This window comes from Gavia stellata, chromosome Z, assembly GCF_030936135.1.
Source record: "Gavia stellata isolate bGavSte3 chromosome Z, bGavSte3.hap2, whole genome shotgun sequence".
Lineage (NCBI taxonomy): Eukaryota > Metazoa > Chordata > Aves > Gaviiformes > Gaviidae > Gavia > Gavia stellata.
The window spans coordinates 26,133,941-26,144,237 of NC_082637.1; the positions used below are offsets into that span (position 1 = coordinate 26,133,941).

A 10,297-nucleotide genomic window follows, 5' to 3' on the forward strand; every position below is an offset into this window, starting at 1 on the left:
AGCAATTCCGGATATTCTGTCTCCAGTTTTTCACTCTCTGATTCCTCTGTTTCTTCCCTTGAATATGAGAAAGCTGGATGTTCTGTCTCCGGTTGGGCACTCTCCAATTCCTCTGTTTCTTTTGTGGAAAAAAGCAATTCTGGATATTCTGTCTCCAGTTTTGCACTCTCTGATTCCTCTGTTTCTTCCCTGGAATATGAGAAATCTGGATGTTCTGTCTCCAGTTGTGCACTTTCAGATTCCTCCATTTCTCCCATGGAAAAAGAGTCTGGATGCTCCATCTCTGACTGTACACCCACCAACTCATCTGTTTCTTCCTTGGAAAAAGAGAAGTCTGAATGCTTTGTCTCAATCTGTGTTCCCTCTGATTCCCCAGTTTCTTTGCTGGAATATGAGAAATCTGAATGCTCCATCTCCATTTGTGCACTCTCTACTTGTTTTGTTTTTTCAACAGAAAAAACAGGGTGGTCCAAATCTACTCCTTCATTTACAGCTGAAGTTTTCCCAGTTTCTTGTGTTTCTGTGTGAACAGGATATGAAATGCCGAAATATTTAGAATCTATCTTTTCAGGAATAGGTAAATTTAGTTTAATTCTTTGCTCCTCCAATTCTGCTTGCTTCTTTAAGTGAACTTTCTGGGTTTCAGGTGGTGGGGTCTTTTGACTCTCGTTTTTTTTAGCAGAATACAATAGACCTGAATGCTCAGTTTCTGACTGCTTCTCTGTTTTATCTGCAGAATGTGGTAATAGCACGTGTTCAGACTCAGACTGTGCAGCTTCTGATGACAGAGGAATAATATCCTCCTGTCTTACTTCAGACAGAGTGGAATATTTGGATTTAGCTGATGGAGCACTAGGTAAGTAAGACGGAACTGCTGACTTGTGTGCTTCCTTCTCAGGATGTTCTGACATGGATGCTGTAGGCAAAATAGGTTGGGTACTTTGTCTATCCAATTCGTTAACAAAATCTGCTGAAACAGACTGTGGTGCAGAATCGGGCTGAATTTCCTGCTCCGTTGGTTCATCCAGAAGATCTGATGCTTTCAGCAGGGATTGGTCTGGTTTCTTGTTTGCAGTTTCAGCTGAAGGAAGCGGCACTTGTTTCTCTGATTTAGCACCGGACTCTAACGAAATGGAGGATGATTGCTCTGTTATTGACATTTTGGCCACAGGTGAATAACTTTGCTGTTTCTTGGCTTCTTCAGGAGGGCAGGACTTCAATGACTGGCCTGATACCTGACTTGAAATCTCCAAAAGACATTGTCTGTCTTTTCTTTCTTCACGTTGAAGACCTGCGTCTGCAGCAAAGCTCGAAAATCTGCTTGGTTTATCTTTCATTTTAATGGGTTTAATATTTTCAGATGAAACATCATCTTTATTAGTAAGCTGTTTTTTACGAGGTGTTGTTGCTGACGAATAGCTTTGATTTGCATGTGCTGTGGGTTGCTGTCTTTCCTCCCTTCTTCTCTCCGATGGTGTTTCAAGATTTCTGCTTCTTGCTCTCTGGAAAGGTTTTGGATATGTTGCTTCTGAAAGTGAACTGAACTTCTGCAATCTTTCTTTTACTGATGTTTCAAGGAACTGTTCAGAATCTCCTGAAACTGAGCTACTTCTCTGGATTTTGGTTTTCTCCAATGTTTCAGGGGCTGGCTCAGTCCCTCCAAAAATTGAGTTGAACAGCTGGATTCTAGCTTGTACTGGTCCTCCAAGGATCGGCCCTACTTTTCTCAGTCTGCTTTCTCTAAATATTGATCTTATAGGAGCACGTTTTAATGGCTCTTCTGTGATGTTCTCTAGATCTTCTTTGTCATCCAACATTTCCTCATCTGTGTCTTGTGCTTCCACCTGTTCAACGTTCAAGACGGAGCCCTGCACGTCTCCTAGAACAGTTCTTGGTTCTTGCCTCTGCATTCCAGAAGAGTCACGTTTCTTATTGCCCTGGCCTCCCTTCAGGTTTGTAGCTATCGGCACCCTATTTGAAGATTTACGCTTCCTTTTCCGAACAATCTTACCTTCATCCATAATGAAGATAACTTTTCCTGGAGGAGAACCTACTGGTGAACTTTCCATACTGTAAAGATCAGAAGTTGTGCTGGTTTCTGAGGCCCAGGGAGTAGAAGATCTGCTTGAGCTGGTTTCCCAGGTTATCCCACTATCTTCACTTTGAACTGTTACCATAGAAAAGGAAGGGTTAGTCATGATGTACTGCAGCTTGGGTTTCACATCTTCGCTTTGGATAAGATCTTTTAAACTAAAAAAAAAAAAAAAAAAAAAAAAAGTCATAAAATCACACAACAAATTAAATTACTGCAAATCTAAATTTTTGCATTAAAGCAAAAATACTTTTCAAAGTTGTAAAAATACTGCATGAGCATAAATTTTGAAACAGAAGCATAAGCAAAGTCATATTTTATCTGATAAATATATTTTAGGTAAATGTTTGTAAAGCTGCATGTTGCAAGGTTAGTTCAATGAAGGGGAGTTGTTTATATGCTCTTGACAATGTAGGAAAACAGTCTTTGATCTGACCTTGTTTTGCCAGTGTGAGATTGAGCTGATTCTGGGGCTATTCTCCAGTGCCTGGTTATCTCACAGTATAATTTAAACCTTGCATTAAACACTTACAAGACAATGTCAGTGTTTTAATAGCACCCACACTTGCTTTCCTTAAGTGTAAATGATTATACAATGCTCAAAGGAGTAGAAAATCTATCCTTTAGTTTGTTACCATCTTATGTTTCATCCTCTAAGCACTCAACACATTTAATAACAATATAATATAGAATACATTCAACAATAAAAATATACTGAGCCCTCCCCAAATGTTTTATAAAGCTAACTTTAAACCTTATGATATGCAATCAGTACACTATCATGTGCTGCAATTAAATCTCTCTCAGACACTATCATGTGCTGCAATTAAATCTCAGTTAAAAAAAAGGCTGGAGAAACGTTTTCTAGGAAGCTTTAGGAAAAAAAAGTCTTAGAAATAAGAGTGTAAAGAATAGCAGAAGGAATTAAAAGACCTTTTTTTAAAAAAAAAAGGGTTTAGGGTTACAACAGTTATTTAAAAAAAAAGCATAAAAAAGGTAATCATAACACTCAACCCCAATATTTCTTGCATAGGCAGTAGTTCATTTAGGGAAATCGTGTTAGTAGCTGATGTAAAGAAAGGTAGAGTATCTGCTGGTAAAGGCAGAGGCTTCACTAGAGCAGAAGTCGCTGTCACTCCCATGAAAGGATGCAAACCTATGGCCACACAAGGTCCTACTTTCACTGAACAGAGGGAAGGGTCCCTTTCCAGGTGATTAAGATAAAGCACTTCTTCAGGAAGAGTGAAGCTGGCTCCTGACCATGGGATTGCAGAAGCAGAAGACCAACTGCCACAGGCTGCAACCCAGCACCGTGCGGGTGTCAGAGATGCCTGCAGGATGCAGAGGTGGGGGGACACCCCTGAGGAGCAGTTGGCATCACTCTGGAGGGTGCTGAGCGCCTGGCAGAAGGCAGTGGTCTTTGAAGGAGGAGAAGAGGAAATCCTGAGGAGAGCCATAATCACTCCATCAAGCAAACTCTCTGAACTGTAAGGTTCTTGTAAAGGTCCCTCAGCAAAACTGGTCAGTACCTATCAGAAACAAAAAGGTAGTCCTGATACTAGTGGTGCTGACCTTACCTTTCCATGAATTTGCTCTCCAGAGCACAGCACAAGAAGGGCTGCCCTGGGCTCGCCCATGCTGAGGTCCATGCAGACTGATGCACAGACCATCTCATCTCTGGTGTCCTCTGTGCCAACTGAAGACTGCAGTCACCCTGTGGGACAACAGCCTGACCAGGAGGTGGTAGGACAAAACGGTATCAAAGTCCAGTGATGGCACTTAAAGCCAGCTGTGGTGACTGGGCTGTCCTGGAGACTGTGACTAGTGGGACAGCTTGCACTAAAGCCCACAACTCAAAGTGAGTCTGACAGTGCAATACTAAATAATCACATCTTAGCCAAAAAAACCCCAACCAAACCAGCCCTCAAACAAGTACAAAACCTCAGCAAGTACAGCTAATTGTCTGCCTTGGTGCAGTACTTTCTAGCAAGGCTAGCTCCATAAGGTAAGATTTACAGGTTCAAGGAAAAGGCAAAGCAAATAAATCTATACCAACTTTGCTGCTAGCTTTCCCTTTGCCAGTTTCATAGCTTGGCATGAGGTTGACTTGAGCATAGCAAAATAGAATAAAATAAAATAAATCAATAGCAACAGTACTAAGGAAGCTTTCAGGTCTTACTTGAGTCCACAGTAACAAATGCCTAATCTTTTTTAAGATTTTTCAAGTTCTAAATAACCCTCATATATTTTTTAACCTATTTTTCTGCACTACCTGGTGTTATTATATAAAATCCCATGCAGAACAGAGCAGCACTCCCACTTCAGCTGATATTAGTGAATAAGAATGGGCTGCCTGGCCCTGCCTATGCAAAAAGCTTGAATTATTCACATCATTGTCTCATTTGCAAGGCTGCGGTCACAGTCCATATTTCTCTACAGTACAATGAGGTGGTGCTTTATATTTTTAAGACCAGAATGAAAGACACATAATTCAAGCATTTTCTCCCAACATACTTCCACATGCTGCCTTAGTTTTGTATAGAATTTGCACACTGCACAGTAGTAGCTGAAAGACCCCTCGCTAGTGAGAGGAAGCGTCTGCCATTGCAAAATATATGTTCATAATATTTCAGCTCCATAAATGCAGATGCAAAGCCACTGACATCCAAGGAGGAAAGCCAGTGCTGCCTTTTTCCCACGTAGACATTTCACACCCAATCCTGTCGCACGCGTGCTGTCAGTCTGTTATTTCCATGCTAGGACATTGGCTCAAACCTTTTATAATTCTTGAAGACAGTGACAACTGGTTTTGTGCTTTCCCTCATGATAGCTCAAAAGCAGATTTTTTCTTATCGCCTCTTCGTGCTTCTCACATTCCTCTGCTTCTCACTACAACTTCGGTGCTGTGTCCACTGGGATTTCAGTTTTCTAGTCCAGCTCAGCAGGCTGGGCACACATTCCCGTATGTATCATACCAGGGAAGAGTTTTCACCTCCCCAGCTGCCAGAGCAGTCGTGTTCAGACACGCTGAGTGACGTCTGTCCATCTGTGCTACACCACCAGCGGCGCAGAGAAGTATAGCCAGCCCAGCAGCTTTCCAAAATCCTTTCAGAGCCTCCCTTCATTCACTTCACATCAGACCTTCTCACTCCTGGTATCATCAAAACTTGTTGCTGTTTGCCGCATAACACTTCACAAGCTGAAAACAACCCAGATAAAATGGCCGAGATGTCAAGCTGTGGCAATGGCCTGCACTGACAAGACCTCTCAGCCCCTGAAGGCTCCTACTTGAACCCTGCAGGCACAGTGCAGGGGAGCTGGAAACTGGTACTGGCCAGCTTGCCTGCCCAGTTGAAGGAAGTATTTTATTCTCCTGTATTTGTGTTTTTGTTCTATACATTCCCCTAGTTTCTGCCTTTACCATGCTGCCCCTTTCCCCTGCAGTAATCAGTACGCTCAGCGAGGTCTCTGCCTATTGCTTTGCATTTCCTAGGGCTATAGCTCATCCATCTCCTTCTTCAGGGTAAGAGAATTACGAACTACAGAAAGTCACTACTTTAAACCCAGCCTTTCACTTGTTAACCTACTGCTAACTTCCTTCAGTGTTAATGATGCCCCTTCTGGCAACACAGTGGCTCCTGCATCTGTCCAAATTCAAACAAATACCTAAAAGCAGTAAGACTGCTGCTTGCCTTGCTACAAAGCTGGCTTTTATTAAGAGCAGCTGGGAGCCAGGACGTGGGCCAGTTTCAGACATTTTGTTCCATCCTCAACACTTGCAAATGCCTGGGAAGTGACACAACCCACTGCGGTGCTGGTCTCTTTTTCAGACGTCAGGTCATGGTGTTGCCAGTGGTGTTTCCAGTTGCAATTTCACGTACTGCTTGAGAAACCACAGCACCTCCATATCCCGGCGGTCTGCCTTGCTCCTGCATTCCAGATTCTCCACTGTACAGGCCGTGAACAAACACTTCGGTTTGGGTGGGAGACTTCTACCCAGTGATTTAGTCACTTTGTTGAGACCTAACGGGGAACTTTCTCAAAGTCTGAGTGTTATTTTAGATCCAAACTGCAATCTAGACCTTTATCAAGAACTCAGTTACTATTATCTAAAAGGCTGAAGAGAAGCAAAACACGGAGTGAAGTGTATTTCCCGGTTGCAGCCGCTGGCAGGGTCTGGCATGTGGGGTGGGTTCACCAGATGCACACCTCCTCACTGCAACGCCCCTGCCTCGATGCTTCGCCCAGTTCAGCTGCTCCCGGTGCCCTGTAGCTTGAGCCTCTGCCCTGCCGCGCAGGGCACTGGAAAGCCTCTGCTTCCCGCCGCTCTCACCTTCCCCAGGTGTGCGCCTGCAGCCAGCTGGGAACAAATGGCCCTGCCACCCCTTTCCATTGCAGCCCCAGGCAGACGCTGCCTCATCTAGGAAACCAAAATCACACCCCCTTTCCCCTGTCTTTCGTTCTTTGCTTTGGAGAGAGTATGGCAAACTTTTCCTTGGGAAGACAAACCCCCAGCGCTGCCCTTCCCACCCTCCCATTTGCCATCATTCCACTCCTTTGTTCTCCTGGATGCTGCAGCATTCCCCACATGGTGGGCAGCCCCCTTCTCCACTTTGCTTTCCCTTTCTTCCTTTTCACCACTCATCCTAAACTAGACTTGGCTCTGAAGCTTCCACACCTCTGATCTTCTTGTGGAGGACTGCTTCATTAAAAAAAATAAATAATTCCACAACTCCATGAGTTTCTCCTCATTTACTGGTCTTAGGTGATCACTAAATGAATAGAAAACATCAGCCCCATACCCATTCCAGGCAAACCAGCTACCTGGAAAAACATATAAATTGGCCATTTTTCTGTAAGCCCTGCACACAGACACATCCAGAGACCTTCACATTGCAGAAGGAAATCAGCTGGGAACGGTCCGAGAGACAGAACCATATCAGAGCAGCTCACCCATCACGTAGCTGTAACAGACTCGGATATTCCAGTGGGTATGTAAACCCGTTAACCAGTAAACTATCTTCCTATAGCTAGATTTCAATCTCACCGTTAACAATACAAAAATTAAAGCATATTAACTTCATACTCATGTTTGCCTTAAAACACACAATACATGCTTTCAAAATATTTTCCCCATTTAGATGATTAATTCTACATGGAGCTAGAAACGAAAGACATCTGCCACTGTCTATCTATCTCAGATAGTAAAATGCCCAAAGGCAAGAGAGTATTGCATGAACCCTCTGAAGATCAGTGGGTTATTTATGCTGACAAGGACATGATGCCTTACCCCATCTTTATAATAGGTTCTGATGCCACACGTTAGTCTCATTACTTGCATAGAAACCTGTGTTAGGAACCCAAATTATTTAGAGATTACATCAAAAAGGGTAATAAAGATGTGAAACACGAACTTTTCTGCTTTTTATGTGCATGCATCATAATTTTGGGCTAAGTCAGAAGCTCCACTGCAGCTTTTGGGATTTTAATCCCTGTAGCTGCTGCAGAGGAACTGGTGTGGAAGCGGAGCAGGTCGGTCAGGGCTCAGGGGTTAGTGTCCCTGGGGGAACACCAGGGCTCTTCTGCTTCTGTCACACGGGCACTTGCTGACCTTGGGCCAGACATCTTGCTGCATAACTCTCTCATAAAATAGGAATAAGGATATTTAGCATGCTTGAAAGGTGGAAATAGGAGCCAATGGGGAATTTCCCACTGACTGCAACATTACACAACCAGGTGCTGTTCAACTGCATGCAGAGGAGGAAGACAAAAGCAGCAGAGTGCTTGGGGATGTTAAAAATAAATCAATGACGGCAGAGTCCAGGACAGGCTGTCCTCAGCCAAGTTTGCATATTGGTTACATCTCCTCTAAGCTACATTTTCAAAGCACAAAGAAAAAAAAAATCTGTCCTGCAACAGGGGTTTGAAAACTTGTTTGTCAACAAATAATTAGCTTACAGCTTGAATAGGTACGTCTCAGGGGCTCGGCCCAGCTGCTTTTGCCTAGCCAGCATCTCCCAGAAGCTCTGCCCAGGCACTCTGCACAGGAGAAGGCCGTAAGCTCAACAACAACGCTGACATTTGCAACAACAAAATTTAAGCAGTTAAAGACAGTTTTATCTAACTTTACTAAGCTATTGCTGAGCGCTTGGTGCAGTTACTATATCTGTGCCAAACCTCAAATTCAACATCTCCTTTAGCCTAATTAAACTAATCAAATGGATTTAAATACACTCAGTTACCACTGAGCACAGCTATTAAAAACCTCTCCAGTAGACTCTGACCTCTCTTATTAGTAAGGCAGTTAAGGATGGAGATGAACTTTGCAATTCTTAATATATCCGAGAGCTAAAGGGAATGGTTGCTGTGATTTAATTAAGCTCTGAGATGCAATGCCAGAGTTTGCCTGGCAGAGGCTGCCAGGCAGAAGCAAGACCCAGCTGCAGGAAGCTGCTAGCAGGCACCCATGGAGAAGCCATCCCTAACAGGCACCCATGGAGAAGCCATCCTCCCAGTGCGAGCCTGCAAGGCTACATAGATTTCCCTCCCTTTAAGGGAAAACTTAGCCATTCCCACTTATGTTTCATAATTTGAGTTTTATTACTAGCCATTTAATTGCAGATTGCATTAAAAACCATCACATCACTTGTGTTTTAGCTGTCTGCAATGAGTGGCTCCACTCCGCTGACTTCAGCTGGGTTTCTTGTAGGGTTGCATCCGTGTGCAAGCAGCATTTATCAGCATGTAACCCCTCTCGCTGCCTGTACAGGACTGAAGAGTCAACATCTTCCTCTGGAGAAAAGCAGCATTACACACCGGGGGGGGTCCCCCACTTCTTTGGAAAACCAGCTCTCTATTTCCTCTGCAAGGATGTTTTCCTACAGTCCTGGGCTACGTTTCCCTGTTTGACATTGATTCCTGCAGCATGCGGGGTGGCTGAGGCTGCAGACAGTCTCGCTGCCTCCCTTTTGCCACCTTTTTCTCTCCCAGTGGCCATTGTCAATGTTAGAAAGTGCTTCGAACTGTGACACGCCCAGAGCTGTTTGTCAACGCAGGATGGCTCCACAGCACTGAGGTTTTAGGAACTATATGGCCCAAATTTCTTAAAAAACTGGTTTCTGGAAATACCTTAAACTGTCAACATTAATGTCTTCAGTTCTTCCTACCATATCCACTCAAAACTGATAAGCTTTACTCAAGACAAGGAAGAAATCTTGGGACCTGATATGTACAAGGGGAGTCTCAGGCCTCACGGTCTCTTTTTGAAATGACCAGCACTGGCACGGCTGGAGGAGTCTGTCTGCGTGGATCAGGTTGCAGACGCCTCTGCATCCTGCACAGGACCAGGGCCATGCGCTGGGCACCAGGCCACGGTCTCGCTCGTTATTTTCCTGATGGTAGCAGCGCAATATTAGGACAACGAACTGTTTCTGTGCAAGAGTTATTAAGGAAAAAAAAATTTAAAAAAATCAAAGCGATAAAATATTCCTCATTGCACCCCAAAAATCAGCCACACAAATCTTGACAGGTGGTGGCGAGCATGTACAACAAGTTTTTCCTTTTTTGGGGAAGAAGAGACTGAAGAGGGAGGGACAAACGGGAAGGGAGAAAGGGTGGTAAAAAGGAAGAAATTTCAATGTGCCATTGTAATCTTTGACCATTTTCTCCCTGACAAGCAAATCTGCAGGGCATTTAAGATCCGTATGTGACAAACAGTCAGCCAGAGACGGAGGAGCAGAGGGAGATGCCACTTGAGCTGGCACGCCTGAGGATCTTTAAATAGAAAAGCTTTCAGGGAACTCAGGGAGGCACTTACTGAACAAAACTTTATTGCAGCCATACCTATCCAAAACACCCCCCATCACAGCCCCCCGCCCTGCTTTTTATCCGCAGCAGTTGGGGAAAGGAAGGGGGAAAGGCACTAAAACCAGCGCTGAGCCCCCATCCTGGCATCCCCCCGGCTTGGCTTGTGCTTTGGGAGGAAGCTGCCAGCTCCCCCCAAGGCTGTGAGTCCCTGGGGAGGCAATACCTGTTAGTCAGCTCCACAGCCTCCTCCTCCTCTTCTTCCTCCTCCTCCTCCTCCTCCTCCTCCTCTTCATCCTCTTCTTCTTCATCCTCTACGAAGGACGAGGTCTCAGAGGCCCTGTCGCACTCGGCGCCACGGTACCCCTCCATTCCCTTCCTAGCTCAGGCCCCCGCCGGTGG

General features: G+C 44.6%; 1 protein-coding gene across 1 annotated transcript in view; it reads right to left on the reverse strand.

The window, feature by feature from the left end:
- The window catches only part of CMYA5 (cardiomyopathy associated 5), a 46,552-nt gene extending 36,255 nt beyond the window's left edge, over window positions 1–10,297 (reverse strand). The window contains exons 1-2 of the mRNA XM_059834287.1: window positions 10,122–10,297; window positions 35–2,250 (exon numbers count right to left, since the gene is read on the reverse strand). Of these exons, the coding sequence (XP_059690270.1) occupies window positions 35–2,250; window positions 10,122–10,267 (2,362 nt within the window). The 5' untranslated portion in view covers window positions 10,268–10,297. The remainder of the gene's footprint in view (window positions 1–34; window positions 2,251–10,121) is intronic.